Source organism: Cyanistes caeruleus, chromosome 1, assembly GCF_971803275.1.
Source record: "Cyanistes caeruleus chromosome 1, bCyaCae1.hap1.1, whole genome shotgun sequence".
In the NCBI taxonomy this organism is placed as follows: Eukaryota; Metazoa; Chordata; class Aves; order Passeriformes; family Paridae; genus Cyanistes; species Cyanistes caeruleus.
In genome coordinates, this window is record NC_141701.1 from 139,813,843 (window position 1) to 139,833,430 (window position 19,588).

General features: G+C 37.8%; 1 protein-coding gene across 3 annotated transcripts in view; it reads left to right on the forward strand.

Moving 5' to 3' along the window:
• The window catches only part of CCNY (cyclin Y), a 120,017-nt gene extending 102,767 nt beyond the window's left edge, over positions 1-17,250 (forward strand). For all 3 annotated transcript variants that reach the window (XM_086863993.1, XM_086864007.1, XM_023920034.2), the window contains 3 exons: positions 4,536-4,702; positions 7,979-8,141; positions 14,258-17,250. In XM_086863993.1, the coding sequence (XP_086720119.1) occupies positions 4,536-4,702; positions 7,979-8,141; positions 14,258-14,374 (447 nt within the window). In that variant the 3' untranslated portion in view covers positions 14,375-17,250. The remainder of the gene's footprint in view (positions 1-4,535; positions 4,703-7,978; positions 8,142-14,257) is intronic.
• Positions 17,251-19,588: the final 2,338 nt, after the last annotated feature.

The window sequence follows — 19,588 nt, forward strand, 5'->3', positions numbered from 1 at the left end:
TTTCCATTCAGATAAATGAATTTTTAACAGAGGCAAATCACCAAATTGGTTTCACTTATGATTAAATAATAATTTGATGATACTCCAAGTATAAAGGTCGGTCATTGTGAAATCTTGGTGTTAGTCTGTGGGAAAAGATGGAAAATAATAATGCAATATTGCTCCTTTGAAATCTTAACTCAGTGCAGTGTGCCTTCTGACTTGTGCTTAGTTACTAAAGCATCTCCAGTGAGGTGCAGCTGATGTCCATCACAGCTTGTTAGACTGACAAACCTGTATAACCATGTGGTTCATTCCCAAATGAAGAATGTAGACTAATAATGGAGGTGCCAGACTCTGAGGTATTGAGTTTGTAAATAAAAATATTTTGACAGACCAATGGCCATTGGCATTTTCCCAATCAGAATTGTACTTTCATTTCAGCTAGGATTTGAATTATGGTACAAATGAGTTTTGACTATTGTAGTGTTGTTGTTACAGAGTTGTATCTGTTCTTTGCAAGCTGGAAAGAATTCAGAACTATGTGTTATTTGACTGAAACCACTGAAAGTTTTTGCTCATATCACATCAGTAGCTTTCATCTGTATAAGCAATCTTGTTATCATTCTGTAAAAAATTTCTATACATACAGTCATAGAACTAAGTGGGCAATGATAAATGTGATGAAGATGGCTCTTGGATGCTATGAGTTGAGCAGAGCTAGTTGTTAAGTAAAGGCAGAATAAATCTGAGTCTTTTGGGAATTCAGCTTATGAATGTTTAATAGAGAAGTACTGAAAAGTTCTGCCTCAAAAGCCCACTTTCAGGCACTGCAAAAGATGAAGCAAATTGGAAAAAAGTAGCAATGGTGCAACAGCTTCAATTTGTTTTAAGCTTTAGTTCCATTCTTGAGCATGGATACAGCTGTTAAAAGTTGGTGGAGGCAAATAATATTTTAACCTCTAGGCACTAAAAACTCTGTAGCTCTATTCTGTAAAGGAACTGGAAATCTGCCAAAATAATCAGAAAGACAGATAGTTCTTAGACTTACATTTGAATAAAAGAAAGACAAATAGTCTTTCTCACATTGTTTCTTCCAAATTTTTTGTCTTTTGCCATATAAGCCAATTTATTCCAGCATTCTGGGATGCAAATTGTAATATTCTTTTCTATTGTGACCTTTTAAAATTCATCTTTATTATATTACTTCATAGCACCTTGTGCTAAAGAAGATGTAGAAAGTGTTTTGCTGTTGAAAATTAGGGTAGTGAAATTTATTACAAGAGACAGATACTCTGAACCATGTAATACACTCAAAATCACAGTCTGTTTGATACAAAACTTGTATTTAAGAAAATGACCCTTGCATTTAAGACACTGTTCGATGTGTAGACATAATTGCATACAAATGGTATTTCCATATCTCACATTTACCATTACTGGGCCAACATTTTCAGTGATTTTTTTTATTTTTATTTTTTAATGAGGTGGAGCATGCCTCCCTGTGTGTGTGGGAAGACTCACTGTTTTTTGCCAGCAGAAGCAGGTGGTGTTCTCCCACCAGCCATGAGTTTGTTTGGGATGAGTAGTGTAGTGATTAACCACCCCACCAGCCTTCCTTTTCAAACAGGCTGAGAGCCACCTGGCCCTTCTCCAAAAGTCTCTCCTGATTCAGCACATCTTCACAGCAGCCAGAAGCACCCCCTGCAGTAATGAGTTCATGGCAGATTCTACCTGTCCTGCTCTGATGTCCCATCATGGGACATCATGGGCTGGTACTGTGTCCCACTAGGGCATTGTATACTGAAATGCTCTGAAATGAAACCAGCTCCATTTATGAGGAATAATGAACTTTAGCACATTTACATTGGAGACAGTTCACTTGGCTCTGTTGTGCTGCTGTTACAAGGCTGCTCTACATCAGCAGGATGAGAGCTCAAGTATGTACCAGCCTAAATTTCCCGATCTGCAGTCAGTAGGTTCTCTCTGGGAGAGAGAGACTGGCAGAGCTAGAAGAAGGACTGTGTGTGTAGCTGGGTTAGCTTGATTAAAAGTTGAAGACCTACACTAATGTCTCCCTGAGATACACTGATGATGTCACAAATCCTAAATTACAGTGAGTTCTCACACTGGCTGAGGACCTTATTAAACTTTTACAAGTGTTTGCTGCAAGTAGTCTTGCTCTTTTTCTGTCGTCTCTAAGTTGAACATATACTTAAAGCCCAAGACTGAGTAAAGGAGGCCACAGCAAGTGAACAAAATAAAATGCTCATTTAAGGCATGTTCAAGAAAGGAGTTGAAAGCTACACTAAGTGCCTTTCTCATGGAGAGCTGTTTATCATCCTCAGTTTTATTGAAGGATGATAAAGGGCCTTGTTCCAGCAAACAGTGCATCTGGAGTCAAGCCCAAGTTATCACCAAGGAAGCAAGAGTGATTTTTCACAACCCTCAACATGTTATTGGAATATGCATCAATATGGTAATGAAGTAAGTGTAGGAATAGAGTCTTATCAAAGCCCTAAAATTAAAAATTAAAATTAAAAATTAAAATTAATTTTTAATTCTGATTTCTCAAGTGTGTGCTGTGGGAAAATAGTGGCAAGTTTATGCTCCCTTTTTACCAAGGTGTCATTTCATCTGCCATGCAGATGGACCTGGACAGGCTTGAGAGGCTGGCCTGTGCGGTACTCATGAAGTTCAAGGCTGACTGAAAGGTCCTGCATGTGGGTCAGGGCAATAATACAAATACAGACTAAACAGAGGATGGCTTGGGAGCAGCCCTGCCAAGAAGAACTTGGAGATGTTGGCTGGGATGTGGCTGATATGGCAGAATGTGGCCTGGCAGTGTGCTCTTGCAGCCCAGAAAGCCAGAGGTGTCCTGGGCTGAATCCAAAGCACCATAGGCAGCAGGTGGAGGGAGTCTGTCCCTCTGCTCTGTTCACCCGAGTTCTGCATCCAGCTTTGGGGTCTCCAACGTAAGAAGGGCATGGATCAGCTGGAGAAAGTCCGGAGGACGATGATGAAGCTGATCAGACAGCTGGAGCACCTCTCCCATGACAGGCTGAGAGTTCAGCTTGAAGAAGAGAAGGCTCTGGGGATGCCTTGCAGCAGCCTTCCAGTACTTAAAGAAGGCTTACAGGAAAGGTGGAGAGGAACATTTTATGAGGTTTTTTAGTGATAGGACAAGGGCGGTAAATGGATTTAACCTGAAAGAGGTTAGAGTACATGTTAAGAAAAAATTCTTTACTGTGAAGGTGGTGAGACACTGGAACAGGTTGCCCAGAGAAGTGGGTGCCCCATCCCTTGAAGTGTTCAAGGTCAGGCTGGATGGGACTCTGAGCAACCTGTCTAGTAAAAGATGTTCCTGCTCATGACAGGAGGGTTGAAACTAGATGGCTTCTAAAGGTTCTTCCAAGCCAAACTATTCTATGATTCTGTGTCTTTCCTTGCAATATAATTATCTGTTTACATATCCTTCTCTAAGTGCCTTTGAATGTCAGCCCCCACAAAATCCTTACTTAGTTGGTTTTCTTTCCTCTCTTTCTAAGCTAGAGCTGTACATAAACTCTAGCTTTTTTTTTATTATTATTTTTGATGCTTTATATATCTATAAATGTGGAGTACTCATTCTAAAGCTACTAAAACTGGATGTGAAAAGTTGAGATTTAAAAGGTTTGCATTGAAGTAGAGAGTCAAATTCTGCACTGATGTGAAGCAAATGAAGTTCATCTGCTAATTTGACTGGCATAATATTACAGCTTCCATATGCTCTCTGCTTATGAATCTCCCAGTGTTAGTGTATTGCTTTAAAGAAGTTTTTTGCTTCCCAGGGATAACTCCAGGGAATGCTGTGTTTTCATTATTTGAGGAGCAGTTTTGCTTGCGAGGTTGACAGATTGCCTTGTGCAATATAGAGTGTAAGGAGCTTGTTTACACAGACAGTCTGGAAAGCAAAAGACAGTGTTTTGCAGAGAACCCCCAGGTAGTGCAGACACCTGGGAGATCCATGTGGTACCTTCTTACTGAGCTTTGTGCTTCTGCAGCCTCTCAATATCAGATTTTGTACATCAAAGTCTTTTCAGAATGATCCGCTAAGTAAAAAGTCAAACTTCCCATCTTCAGTAATGGGCTTGATGCATAATTTGGAATTTTGTGCTTAAATAACAGTTTGCCTTCCTTAAGAAGGAGAACAAATATTTTAGTGATTCATGATATTTTGTTTTACAGCATTATAAGATAATGTTAAGATTTTCTTCAGCTTTAGGTTGGCAGACAGGGGGAAAGCTAAAGAAGGAATGGTGTATTTAGGAGTCTGGTGTCTGACCTCTTGATATGGGTAATAGGATCAGAAGGCAAAGGCCAACTAAAGTGGATTTATCACATCCAGTTTTGAGCCTGGCATTAACATATGTATTTGAAACTACAACTTCAGTAATGAAAGAATCTTCTTGAAAGCAGATTACTGTTTTAGAATTGCTGGAATGGGAATAATTTTCTTTTTAATTTCTACTTAATAGCAAAATAGATCAAGTCTTGATTTTGATACGTTTCCACAGGTATATCTTGAACGACTCTTAACTTATGCAGAGATAGATATTTGTCCAGCAAACTGGAAGCGAATAGTACTGGGGGCAATTCTGCTGGCATCTAAAGTTTGGGACGACCAGGCAGTGTGGAACGTGGATTACTGCCAGATCCTGAAGGATATCACGGTTGAAGACATGTGAGTGCAGTTTGTTTATCTTTGTCAATGAATGCCATGATCTGTGTCTGTGAGGGTGATGGGAAGTTCTTTCATAAATGATCTGAAGTTTGTATATTTGTGTTGTATCTAAACATGGTGAATGCTGATAGATGGCATGAGGTTGTCTTGACAGCTGCTTACATAGAAGACATTAATTATTTTTGTTTTCTGGTTGAAGTGTATTTTACCACTGGATATTCATGCACAATAATGAAAACAGATCTACAGAATATTTAAATGTATGGTTTGATAAAAATCCCCTATATCCAGGGAGCCTGATGTATTCACTTCAGCATCATTTACTGTCACGCTAATTCTCCACGTGGACATAGATGGACATGTAAGGCAGGAAAGGAAGTTAACGACCTTTAGATGATCACCCAGTTATTTATTCCCATTATTTAAAATGGATGCTTTTGGGCTTTGATATTTTTTCCCTTATATCCTGCTGAATTAGTTTTCAAGATGTTAAAAATCCTGACAGAATGAGGTTTCCAAAATGAAAGAGAGAGATAAGATGGACAAGAACCAAAATCAGGCCCTTCACATTTCTGTGTGCAATATTATTCCATGCAGAATAATTTGCTAATGGTTCCTTACCTGACTGTGTGGAATCAAAGTGATTTTGCAGTTACTTCTCCTCTTGTTCCTTTTCTCGTGCTTTTTGAGTATTCAGTAGAAGTAGGGGTCTCCTTCCATTGACTTCTTCTCTAAGGCAAATCTGGGTGATTTTAGTGTTCCTGAAGCTGGGATATGAGCTGAAGTGCTGAACAGCTTGAAGCAGAGTCACAGGTTTGACTGTGCCATATGACAGTATTAATCAGAAATGGTTATAAATGTGAGGTTTGAAATTGCTAATTCTCAGGGCTTTTCTTGAAGGTGGTGTGAAAGGAAACAAAAAAAGAGGTTATTGTTTCTGACAAACACATGATGGTGCTACTGTTAGAAGCTGCACTTGAGCTATATAACACCAGTACTCACAAGACAGACCTGTGCTGACATTGCCCCTTTCTGCACTGCGCATTCCCGAAGCCAAACTGTGATGAATCCTTGTCCTCAAGGTTTCTTTCCTTAAAAGATTTTTGGGTTCTCACAAGCTGCAAACCCAGAAGGCTCTGGGGTGCCTGAGCTCTCTATATGTACTTGGTGATCTAGTTCATGGGCTTCATGTTTAGGGCTCCATGTGAATCCCCCAGCAAAGATTCTGGCACTTATATTCTTGCAATCAGTTTTTCCAAATTTTGTTTTATCTGCAATGTGGTGGATTTTTTTTCCTTTCTTATTTTTTAGTTAACTGGGACAATACAGTTATGATGATTTTGAAGTGTCTGGCTCTAAGCAAGACAGAGCCTTTCATTGTATAAGTAAGGCAGAAGAAGAGCTCTAGGTCAAAATCTTCTATTTGTTTGAATCATTCAGCATAAGTGTATCTTGCAAAACATCAAGCACACCTTTTCAGGGTCATAAGTCAGCATCAGTGCAGTGATGTGAGCAGGGAACTTGGGAGGACTGAAGTGCAGTGGGGACCTGTAGTAATGTGTGTGGCATTACATTGAATTTCTGAGGAGCAGCCCAGGAAAGCACATGCTAAAGCAGTCTGAAGGAGGTGTATGGGGTAAGAAGGGTATGGTGGTCAGTTAAATTGCATAAGTTCAGTAAGAAATACTTGCATGTTTTTGTCCTTTCTGTGGCTAATCTACTGATCCAAATTTGAGATCTTGGAAGTATGGGATAAGAATCTGAGGTTATCTATTTGAGATTTTTGAGGATGCTTTTCAAAAAGGGTACAGCCAATCTCTTCTGCTAGTAAAACAAGCTTTATATTATGAATTCTCATAGAACTTTAGGCTTAGCTTGCAGAATGTACAATCTTGGCAGTATAAAAGTACATGCAAAGGTAAAATTTTTTTTCTATTTATAGGCATCTTAAGGTGTAACTTTTTTACTTGGATTTTTAACTTGGAAACGTCAACAATGTGGATTTTAGCCTAAGACTCCATATCCAGACTTCAGTTAGTCTTTTAGTATTAATTAGTATTTATCATTATGTAAACATAGAATTTTGGCACAGAGAGTGAGGATAAGGAAGGACAGTGATTATGATGTAAGAATTATATAAGGGCAAAGAGTGAGAAGGAGAAAAATAATTCAGTGTTGAAAAGCTACTGTACCAGTACTTTTTATCTTCAGATCCTTCTTCTATTGCCAACTGTGCAACTTCTGTTTCATATTCCTTGCACACTTGCACAGCAGTCAAAATGTAACTTAAAGACAATATAATCATCAGTCAATGCCCACTGGTAGTATAGCACTGCAGTCACTGTAAACATTGATAGCTCTTCAGTAAACATTGATAGCTTTCACCACCTATTTATTTTTTTTTTTTTATTTCCTATATCTTAAAATCACAGTTTTGGATGTATCACAGGTCCCTGCATAAGTATTAAATAATATATCCCATTACTGTGCAATTTATGAAAATTTCCAGTCCTTAATTTTGTTTGGCTTATTTCTCAATGTACTTTTAAATGTATTGGTGTAGGTAATGTATACCAAAGCTCTTCAGGGTGGGAGCTCAAACAGGAGCTCTGTTCTGATCAGGTATTTTGATGAACACATTTGGTTTAGCTGCTGGAAAACACGTGATCACCACTGTGAATTTTGGTTGCACATCTGAGGGAAAAATTGCTTTATTCTGTTCATAAAGAGAGTATGATGAAAAATTCAGGTTTCCCATGACTAATTCTAAATGATTGATTATGAAGAGCTGCAAGGAGTAAATAAGTTCTTCAGTAATTTTTTGTGTTGGAGTAATTTGCAGCGTTTATGAGAGGAGCCTGACAAATTTAGGGCAGGGGTGTGTGTGTGTGTTGCTGTGGCATAGCTGTGTGTGCAGACCCACCTAGTGGAGGTGAAGTGGAAACTACAATTTTTTTTTTCCCCTGCTATAAGTTTTCTTTCCAAAATGAAATTGTGTTAGCTAAACTGATAAAGGTGCCCTTTCACTAGCAAAAATTTGTGTCTGGATTTGATTGGCATTGCAGTAGCTGCTGCAAGGTGCAGCATCTCTCATATTCCTTATTGGTGTGAGAACACTGATAGAGCTTGGTAGGGAAGGTCAAACCTTGGGCTGGGATAATTGCATCTGGCAAGAATAAAAAATGACCTTGGTTTATACCATTTGCAATTTAAAGTAAAATTACATTCAGAATGAACACTCTGAAATATGTTTCCATGTTTATCTTCTTTCCACAGGAATGAGCTAGAACGCCAGTTTCTTGAGCTGTTACAGTTCAATATTAATGTTCCCTCCAGTGTTTATGCCAAGTATTATTTTGATTTGCGTTCCCTGGCAGAAGCAAATAACCTGAGTTTTCCCTTGGAGCCCCTCAGCAGGGACAGGGCATATAAACTTGAGGTAAGACTCTTTTCAGATTGCTCAGTGTTAAATACATAGGGGGATTGGGAATTTCTTTGCTGTTTCTCCCTTCTCCCATGTCTTCCCAGAAACTCCCATGCGATCTTAGAATATCATAAGCCTGATTTTCATAATGGTTTTGTGTATGCTTTAAGTATTCATGGCTCTGGGGACAGCTTTTTGACCCAGTTTGCTTCATACCTTACCCTGCTTTCCATTTCTTTTCAGTTGCAGTTGTCTGTATTGGCCTTTTGAAAGTGCCCACAAGTTTTATTATTATTGCATTCACAGTCTAGTGTTGTTCATTTGGTTTCTTAAAATTGATTATCCACCTTAAATGAAAGAATATTAATTAACAAGTGTTGCTGAAAGTAGCTATTCCATGTTCTTCTGCAAGTACTCAGTTTCATGTTGATCCAAGTTTTTTATCTCCCATGGTGTTTATCTCAATAAAGGGAGAACAGAAATGAGCATTCATGTCTTCAGTGAATAAGTCATGAATGCTTATGAGACGTGGATATACCATGTGCCAGAAGCACTGTTGGATGGTCTGGACCTGTGAAATGCTGGGCACTGTGAATACCATGGACACAGGAGGAATTTAAATTATCAGCTAATTGTGGGCCCTTTGCAAGACTGTAACATATTTTTCCTAATTTTTCAGATATGTTTTTCAAATATGGGCATAATTGCACTGGGTATGCATTTTGTTACTAATTTTGAAAATTTTCATTAGATGCTGGCTGCTTTTAACAGCACACATCTTTAATTACATAAGATTTCTATACAGGAGGTTGTTTGCCTGTGGGTTAGATTGAGCTCTGCATGTTCTGAAATTCCTGTGCTCCTGTAGAACAGGCAGGCAGTTCTATGCACGTTTTTGTGGGGAGAAATGGTGCGTGGGAAGGTTAATTGACTTGTTTGTGACTCTAATGGGAACTAAAAGTGGTAGAGCAAGAATCAAAGCAAATTTCATTTAAGTTGTATTTCCCATTCTTTCTAAATATTCTTCCTAAATTTCACAGGCAGCTCCAATAAGAATTTCATTCTCTGAATGGAGTGTGGTCTAAATTTGCATCAGATTTTGCTTCCATTAAGGAGAATATTTTTTTAAAAATTTGATTGTAATCTTACTTGAAAAGAGGTGCTCTACTGAGTTATGGGATTCTTGATAATATATTACATATATCAAAATTAAGTGAATTACTTTTTGATTTAGCCCACAGTTTCTTAAAACTGTCAGTCTATATCACACACAATGTATAACAGCAGGTTACAAATGAGTTTAACAATGATAGGTCCTAAAACCTTAGAAGAAAAGAAAAGAAAAATGGGAAATGACTGTAAATAGCCAGAGAATACTGGTAATTCTTCTGTACTAGCTAAAGAAAAGGCATATTTAAAAAGAATTAATGGAATATTTTTTCAATAAATCTGTATAATTAAAAATTTTCCCATCAGGCGTGCTTTGAGCTGCCAGCAGAAATTGTCTGTAAATAACCCTGCTAGCCAGAGGATGTCTTCAGGGTAGAGGAAGAGTATCTGCTGTGCAACCAGCTTGGTCTGCCACCTCGTTGCCTCTATATTCTGTGACCAGAAGGAAGGGAACTGCTTTGTTCCCTGGCAGTATGTGGTTGTCATTAGTGTGCCCTTGAAACTACTTGACAGCATAATTTATAGCCCAGTTCCCTGAGCACAGTAAAGCATTTAGCTTGCCAAGAGTCATCAAAATGCATTTGCAGCACTTCTGTAGTCTCTCGTGTGCTGTTCAGACCAGAGTTCCCTGTTTTAAAACAGTTGCCTGGATTGTCAAGTGGAGTAGATGTAGTACCACACAGGCTGTGATATTTTTGATACTGAGAGAAAAGCTGCAGCCTGTGATGAAAGACAACAGCCTCACAGCAAATGTATTCGTGCAGTGGAAGGATTTGCCTTGTGTGATATAAAGACCTTGCTCAGTTCTAAGATTAAAGCAACTTACTGGCATTTGAGATCACAAAAGGTGTTGCGTAGAGAAATGGCTATGTTATATTTTTGCTACTTTTGCATTTTAAAGTTATTTTTTTATGTCTAAAGCAGAAGCATTAGATCTGACATGGCAGAATCTGCACTGCGATTTCTGCAAACATCATGAAGTTGACATTCCCATGATGATGAAAAAAAAAAGCCCTAAAAAGACCAAGGACAAGGCTAGCAAGAAATGTACCTCATCTAGAGGAAATGCTGGACAAGATCCATTACCTTAGCAGTGTTATGAGAGATTGCAGTACATGTTAAAAATTATATCACTTTCTCAAGCATCTGCAATGCTTGTTTTATCTTATTTAATGTTCTCACAATTGACACTTAAAAAGCATCTTTGTCTTTTAAATGACAAAATGAAAGTAATTTTTTTTTACCTTTTAATTATCTGTGGACTAAAGCATTGTGGGTTTGTTATACTAGTCCACCTAATAGCCAGAAACCATTTTTATGAGCCCTCTTGTTTTTTTCTCATGTTCTATGGATTCAGGCAAGTTAAAAATGGCAAATAAACTTTCATTAGATCATCCAGTCTGTCCACCTGCCAATGATGTTTGTTCCAAACAGCATATGTTATAGTGTGTTTTGTTCTTCCTTTTAATTATGTCAAATGTCAAGCCTTCCTTTGCTTTTCCTGAGATCTGTTATCTAATATGGGAGAATTTTTTCTGCCAAGAAGGTTGTTGGGTGTCCAGCCTTAATCCACTATTTCGCAATTTCCTACTCTTGCACCTGGTTTTTCTCCCATGTACTGAGCTAAATATGAGTCAGATTCTCCTCTTTGGGTTATGTAGACAAAACGTGTCTGTCCTTTTGCTGCTTGTGATCTTAGCACTGTGCTTGTTTCAAGGTTAGATTTTCTAAGAGCATTCATTAGTGCTCTCCCAATTTAACTGACTGTATGTTGTCTGAGATCTTTATTGTTAGGAAGGTACTTGAGCACATAGTTCAAACCCTTGGAAATATGTGCTGTTTTCTTGACCCTAAAGATACAATCCCATCATCAAACAGACAAAACCAGGAGTAAAGAAGCAGAGAAGTCTATATCTCTTCAGCCTTCCAGTGTCACAGTGACTTGATTACAGTTCTGTGTGTTTGTGTGTTCAGAACCCTCAAAGCCAGGAAGAAAAGGAAGAGAAAAACCCAGCAAAACTTGCCTTTTTGGGTTTTAGGAGTAACTAGTTGTGCTTTATAAATTAGGGAGAACCACCTGCTGTTTGTTCCTGCTAAGTTTCCTCTGGTTTGTCAGTTTTTGGAGGGTGTGCAGCAGTCACAGTCTGTGCCTTTGTGCATTGCTGGTAGTGAGCTCATAACCAGTTTGTGCTGCCTTCCTGCCCTGCACAAACATGCATGCAGCCAAAATTTGTACTACTGCTTCTACTATTACTACTACTACTGCTACTGCCTTTCTCCAGCCTTCTTTCTTTTTACTTGTCCCCTCCTCCAGTGTTGGAATCTCTGGAAGAGTCATATAACTCAGCAGAGGAACTAACTTTAGTTCTGTATGCATGGATGTAAGAATATATATGTGTACACATTCTAGCTGAACACATACATTTCAGCCAAGTCCAACAAAATTCCACATGATGGACTAGTGTTGCTGGTTTTTAAGAATATTTTGATTTGACATGAAAAATGGTCCCTTGCAACTGTCAAAAATTGGTTTCTCTTTCTAGCAATAAAAGCAACAGAATTATCAGATATATGATACAAAGGTGATTGCAGCTATTTTGATTTATTTTAACTGAAGGACAATAATAAATATTTACAATTTTCTGCTTTTGTCTTGGGTCCCCATATGTTATACTAAAGTTCACTAGCTACCTTGCCAAGTATACTCAAAATGTTGATTTTATAACTTGCAAATGAAGAGGCATCTTTAGATACAGAGCTGCTTTAAATGGCACTGTGTTTCTGATCCATATGATTCATCACCATAGCCTAGAGATGCCAAATATTGAGTGCCACTTCCAAGCAACGTTTCATTTTGTCTGACCAAGTGCCAGAATAGAAATTTTCCTGTGTCACACAGGCGATTTTTTGGTGATTACCTTCTCTGACTGTTGGATGCCTAAGGTAATCAGTCTGATTTGGCAGCTGAAAGAAGCTGAGCTCCACCTCAGTACAGCCCTTTGTCATGCCATGCCTTGGCACATCATTTCATGGATAAACATTTTTAACCTATTGGATTTTAAATCTGATTGATTTGTATAAACTCTCTTAGTCTACTAAGTTCCTGGTTAAATGAAATAAAATGTTATTAAGTGGTTTTAAGTGCATGAAGTTATGATCTAAATGGTCTGAAAAGCAATATGAATACTTAGTTGTGTTATTGTATTCTGTGTTCTCTTCATGTGCACCATGAAGGAAAACTGTGTTCAAGAGTAGTCTTAACAAAAATATGCAGTTTCCAACTGAAAAGTAGCAACTGTTTTCTTGGCAGTGGTAGGTTTTATACTGTTTTGGGATTTACGTTTGTTTTGTTTTGATTTGTTTTCGAATTTAGTGATGTTTTATGGCTGACTTGACCAGAGCATTAGGTGAATATGCTCTCAGATGTATGAGTTGTGTGGTTCTGCTGTACCTGCCTCTGGTCTTTGCGGGACTACTGAAATTAAAGGACTCTTCACTCCTGCAACTTGCTGTGCTATAGAAGTAAAGATAAGAGAGAAAATGATAATCCATGGAGTCAGGATGTTTAATTATTTGTAATGCCTTGTGTTATAATCAAACACTTCCACTGGGTTTGTTTGTACAGTACTCTTTATTAAACATCTTATGTTAAGGCACAACTTGAAAGCATTCTGAGTAAATAAAAAATGCTGCTTTAGTTTGTCATATTTTTGAATTTGACCTTGAGTATTCCTTGAAGAGAGCTTTCTCTGCAGTTCTGCAGTTTGATTGCCAGTTAACATCTCTACTGATGCCAGCCACAGCTTGTCCCAACCATATGAACTCTAATACAAAAGCTATTTTTAGGAACAGTAAATTCATGCATGTGAGGTCCATAATAAATACTATTTTTAAACTTTGCTAAAAATAGTAGAAGAAATATCAAACATTAACTCCAATATAGCATAAAAGGAATTGACACTTGAATGTTTGTCTCTCACTTCAAAAGGTTTAAAAATGACTATGTATTTATAATGTGAATTAAATTATTCTGAATATGAGTTTCATTTCCCTCTGGCACTATATAAGATAGCCTGGCCACAAAGAAACGCTCATCTGCTTCTGAAAGGTGAGTTAACATCAGCTCAGGAGGCAAAGCAGGGCGAGTGATCTGCAAGATCATTTCTCAACAGAGAAAAATATAATTACTACAAGATTTTTAGGGGAAAAAATATTTAAGAGCCACCCAAAATTTAAATTTTCGAAATATGCTAAAATTACTAGGTCCTCTCTCCCTCTGCTACCACTGTCTGCCCTGCAGCGGCCAGGGAGACAGGGGAGTTAGATTAGCTTGCCAAGAAGACCCTAAAAATGAGGCTCTTTCCCTTTGCTGAGATGGCAGGTGCAGCTTTATTTCTTGGGATCTTTCAGAGTGAGATGGCAGGAAGGAAAGAGAGAAGAGGTATTGATAAGCAGTCCTTTTTCAAGACAGGGGAAAGGGGTGTGGGGGATTTACACAACCAATAAGGGGAACTGGGGAGAACAAGATAAGGGAAAAAACTTACAAGTCTGCATTTTTGGGGGTACATTTTTGAGTCATACCATTTTTCCTAACTGCATTACAACACAAAAACATTTACAGTTTCTACAGTTATTTTATTAAGTTTTCCATGATTCTTCCCCTATGAAGGATGATACATCAGTTAAAATGGGTAAGCACTGTCAGCTCCCTCAGTGAGATTTGTGATGGTTCACCTGCAAAGAAAAGGCTTGGGGTACGCTGAGTCTTTCTGAAGCTGCCATGTGGGGCAATGCAAATCTTCCTTCCAAGACTAGGATTTGAGGAGAATGTTTTCATGTATTTTGCTTAATGAGGTGACTTTTGTAATTTCACCTGTATGTAGAAATCTGCAGTTAGTCTTGCTTTGCCTGTACAGCTGTGGGCAATGTGATCAAGGGTTTTTTCATCTTTTCTCTTGCAGGCCATTTCTCGCCTATGTGAAGATAAATACAAGGACTTCAGGAAAGCTGCAAAGAAACGCTCGGTCAGTGCTGACAATCTGACTGTGGTTAGATGGTCCCCTGCAATTATCTCCTAACAGAGGAGACTGGAATATTCCTACGGACGAACTGTTTCATCCATCCATTTTTTTCAGAGTGGGCTGGGGGCGGGGGGGATAAAGAAAAAAAAGACTTTTGTTTTTTTTATTTTTAAATCTGTCAAGCTGCCTTTACAGTGCCTCCCCATTGTGTAGCACACGAGTGAAATACCTAACGAAGGAGAAATGGAGAAATCGGTGATCGAGAGAGAAGATTGGCAACAATTATTTTCTCACTTCCACTAACAGCTTTACACTATTATGAGGAAACAGAAAATCAGGTGCTTGGAAGAAGAAACAAAAAAAAAATGAAGTAGAGGCAGAAAAATATTTAAGAACTGTGCCATTTTCTATTATACTGTACTCATGAAGGGAAATGGCAGCATGAAAAAAAAAACATGTAGTCAGATGACTGTGCACTAGAGGAATGACATTGGGAGAGTTCCATCTTAAAAGTTTCTCTTAATACCCTTTTCTGTTGTTGCTGTTGTTGGTTTATTTTGCATTCCTCATTGCTGCTTCCCAGGATAAATTCTTCCCCTTGCACAGCAGGAAATACAAAGTCTGTATTTACAGTAGCACAAGCCCCTGAATAAATAGCGTTGGGTTTTTTCACTGCACTTTTCTCTGTAACCTGTCTTATTAACATTATTCTTCTTAATTATTATGCATATGTTACATTTCTTGTATGCCTTTTATTGTATTTTGAAAGAGAGAACTTGACCATAGTGCTGAACCAAAAGTGTGTACAGGGATCAGAAGATCTTCGTAATTTCATGATGTGTTTTATTTATAGTATACTTGGGTGCGTGTGCCTTCCTGAGTTCTTGGAATCGTTTATTTTTCCATAATATAAAGATACAGTTGTAAAAGTCTTGAGATGATGATGATAAGACTTGGGCCAAATCTCTGAAATTTGCAACAGATCTTGTGATCCTTCTTGCAGATTTTCATAGCATTAGAAGTTTAGCAGAATTCATCCATTTTGAAGGAGATTTTTTTTTTGTATGGCCTGACAAGTTCATTCCTTCACTCCCAGGTCCATTGTTGCAAGCAATATTCGCAATTTTTATATGTTTACTTTAAATCAAAGTGAGTCTGTTTGTATAAAATAAAAAATAATAAAAAAAATTGTTCCAATGAGAAGGCCTGTAGAAGAGCAGAATGGAAATCTTAACAAGGTATCTGTCACAAGGAGATTTTATTTGGAAGCTAAGATATAAACCCTCATGTTTTTCAGTGTAGGTGCTTATAGAAATTAAAAGTAACTGAACTGTGAATATGATTTCCAACTCGGACTATTAAACTCCTCTGTTGTTATTATTTTTTCTCTCTTACTGCGGCTGTTGCCCCCTTGGCATTGTAAGAACCTTTTATACAAAATAACTTGTCAGTATAAGCATATTTGCTTCATAACACCGCAGGGTGATTTCTTTTTTCCCTACAGTTGTTTGTTTTTTGTTTTTTTTTTGCACAGTTTAGAAAGATCCAGCTGAAAATTCTCAGTTCCCTGAAATCTGCCCTTGCAGCTATCACTGAAGGGAATGGCAGCAGATGTCCCTGATTTGTGCACTACTGTTGTAACCCACAAAGATTCTGTGTTTGTTTGGTTAAGCCCTATGGGCTTGTAGCAGCCTGGGGGCCCAGAGATGCTCACTTGACTCCCAGAGTGAGGCGATTCCAGGGCCTCCAGGCGGGGAGGCACCGGCAGAATCGAAGCAGCGAAACCAAACAGTTTCCTGTTAACTTTCCAGTCTGATTTGTTTAGTTTGAGACATGAAGGCTTTGTCCATAAATTCTCCTGATGTTCTTTGGGCCTTTAAAATTATTCTCATCACTTCTTGTTGTGCCAATGCATCAGAACTGTGAGTATCCAAGTCCATTTTTCCCTTGAACATGGAATGTAAGGCAAGTGTTTATAACAAATTACAGCATTTGAAACCTCTTTACAGATAGTATCAAAAGGAACATTTTCAGAGCATTTGAAATTCATCCTTTATAAGCATAAATTTAGGCTTTAAAATATGTAAAATATTTTGATTTATCAACACTTTGCTAAACTATTTTCCATTTAACTTGATATCAGGAATATTTGTTTTATCCATTTCTGGGTGATAGAGATATGAACTTTGGATTATGTAAAGATATCAATGCATCTACTATAATTTTTGTGAAGTTTATTAAACTACTTTAAAGATTGTATAGTCTATTTATTGTATGTATGTACATACAGTCTGATACTTTAAAAAGTGGATTCCGTAAAACCTGGCTCAGTCTTGTTTAGACTATTGAATATCGTTTTAGCCTTGTGCACTGGACTCTACCTCTGTATAGGAGAATTTTCCATATTCTTAATTAGTACTGATTCTGTGATTAACTTGGTTATGTTTCTTGCACTAAGAATTAAAAAAAAAATCTGCTGTAAGTGTGGATTTTTTCTTTAGTTTTACCGTATGAATCCTCTACATTTGGATGGATATTTCTTTCCCTCATGGTTATAGAATAATTCTTTGCTTTTTCTTCTGGTCTGTTCCAGGGTTGCCAAAAAATACAGTATCTGTCAGTAAACCTGAAAAGTGTCTTTTGTTTGCAAGGTATTCTATACCAGGTAATTAAAAATGAATTATTATTTAGGATTATGTTGTGTTTACTGTAGTTTTTTCAGCATTACTGTATGGAAAATACCATTGCAAAGTTAGAGAATCACCGGAGATGTAAGAAGGGAGGAGAACCATATAACATTTTAATTAACAGCACAAAGACATTGTGTTTTGCTGTAAATGTTTTTTGGATTAAGGTTTTCATCATTGCTTTGGTCACCGGCTCAGAACTGAAAAGGTGTAGGAGATATAATAAACCTGTCCCTTCAAGTGTCATTGTCTTAATGAATTATTTTTGTATGTTAAACCAGTGGGCCACTTGTTTGGTCATTTATGCATTGATAATTGGATCAATATTTGAAAAAGGCATCTTGTAAAGTTTCTAATCGTTCATCTGTATGCAGCCCAGAGTTGTTTCTGTAATTCCTCTTTCCACCTGCAGACCTCTTTATATTTGATTTGCTGTTTGTTGTTCATTTTTTGACATATTTCATTCTTACAGACACTGTCATATGGCACTTTATCCCATAATTCAGCTCACTGGAGTTATGGGATAAAGTGCAAAAACAAAATGCTCAAATCACCTTTTTTCACCTTCCACAAACTCAGCTCTTCCAATGATGCATGTTTTCTATTGCTAAAAATATACAAAGTCCTGTCCTATAGCAGGGTAATGATTTTGTTTTGTTAAGGATTTTGGGATTTTTCTTAGAGGCAGAGAAATTAGCATATATTGTATAATTGCTGTTTACATTTATGGAATGTAACTGAGTCTGAACTAAGACTCTGTGTTTTAACACCTTTCTCTCCAGCTCCCCTAATGCCAGAAACCTTAGCTATAATATAAAGATTAGAAGTAACAAAAGCCTCATCAGAAAAGGGCAATGGTGTAATGGTGGCAGATGACAAAATGACATCTGGTAGTGTTGGCTATATATAAAAATAGCAATATGTGGGAGGGGATAGAGGAACTGAAAGAGCAGAAAAAAAACCCCAAAATCTTAACACCTGAAGCAACAAATTATTTACAGTTGTCCTTAGTTGGTAATGAGCATTTAATTTCCCAGTGATGTGTTTAAACTCCCAACCAAAGTGCTGCACATCCACTGCAGACTCGTTCTGCTCTCTGCTTATTCTTGCTCTTCATGTGGAGTCCACTCAGCCTAGCTTTTAGCACTTTCCTCACTTCTGTGTAAAACACATTTTCTGTAATCAGAACTTTTTTTTTTACTTGAATTGGCAGTTGTTGACAACATTTGCCTACTCTGCAGTGAAGCTCCCACTTAGTGTCTCTAATGGGTTCTGAGAAATCAGCTTAACTATAAACACAAACATACCTGTGAGTGCCCCTAGATGTACATGGAAATGTATCTACACCCAAAATGCAGTGTCTTTCTGCTGTTTTTATCTTTCTTCTTGTCAATTGAGCTCCATCTTGAGGAAACCACAGAACTGGTGAAACTGAGCTGCATAAACTGAGGTAATGATGGCAGATATGTAGTGACCACTGTTCTGTGGAAGTGCTTTAAAAAAGGAAATAAGATTTAGAAGAAAAGCTCATAAGGAAAACAGTAGTGATAGCAGAAGTAGATTGTGATGCTGAAAAGGGTCTTTTCATACTGTGTGTAGACCTGCTTTTCTGGATCTTAAAGAATCCATAAAAAGTAACTGGTGAGGACCACAGCTTGAAAAGGACTGAATGAGTTGAGGGCACTGAGGCACTGGAACAGGCTGCTGAGACAAGCTGGGGGTGCCCCACCTCTGGAAGTGTTCATGGCAGGAGAATTGGAACTAAATTATCTTTAAGGTCCCTTCCAAATCAAGCTTTTCTATGATTATAGCCAAAAAAACCTCAGGCTCGAGTTTCTTTGTTGCCTGGCCTGGATTGCTGGGCTCTTCACACTAAAGGAAGAAGCAACAAGATGTCAAATTGGAGAAATGCAGGTGATAGAGTCAGACAAATAGACTGTATTTCTTGTGTTCCTTCTAGAATAGTTGGCCTGATGCAATTTGGTGTGAAAAAGGAGTTGTTTTTTCATGCCCTTTACACCATGTGTAATGTGTTTCAGTATTATCAGTAGATTTCAGCTGTTACACCTGGATATATTGTTTGGTGAATATATACTAAGCAAGCTTCTTGGTGTGGTGAAATGTGGCTATATACCTGTGAGTTGTCCAGAATCTCTGTTAAGAGTTTGTAAAGCTCAAGATGCCAATGGTCTCTGCAGATGGAGAGCAGCAAATAACAAAATGTCAGAAATTGTACTTTGTAAAATACCATTTCCCAATGTACTTACATGATTTACTAAATGTACCTGATTTAATTTCAGATTTTTTTTTCCTTGCACCTCTGACAGATGGGGGTGCTGTGGTAATTATGAAGTGAAACTAACTAATGCAGTAACACTAAATAATGCAGTAAAACTTAGATGCTGGAAAATCTCTGGAACTAGCACTGCCACCCCCTTGAATTCACTGGCAGTGAAGTGAATCCTCAAAAAGCAGATGAAGACTTACTCATGTGACATGAAGGCTTCTCTAAACAGGCATTAGAATAAGACATCACCTTCATGTAAGAGATTCCACATCACACTTAAGTATAGAGCTAATTCTT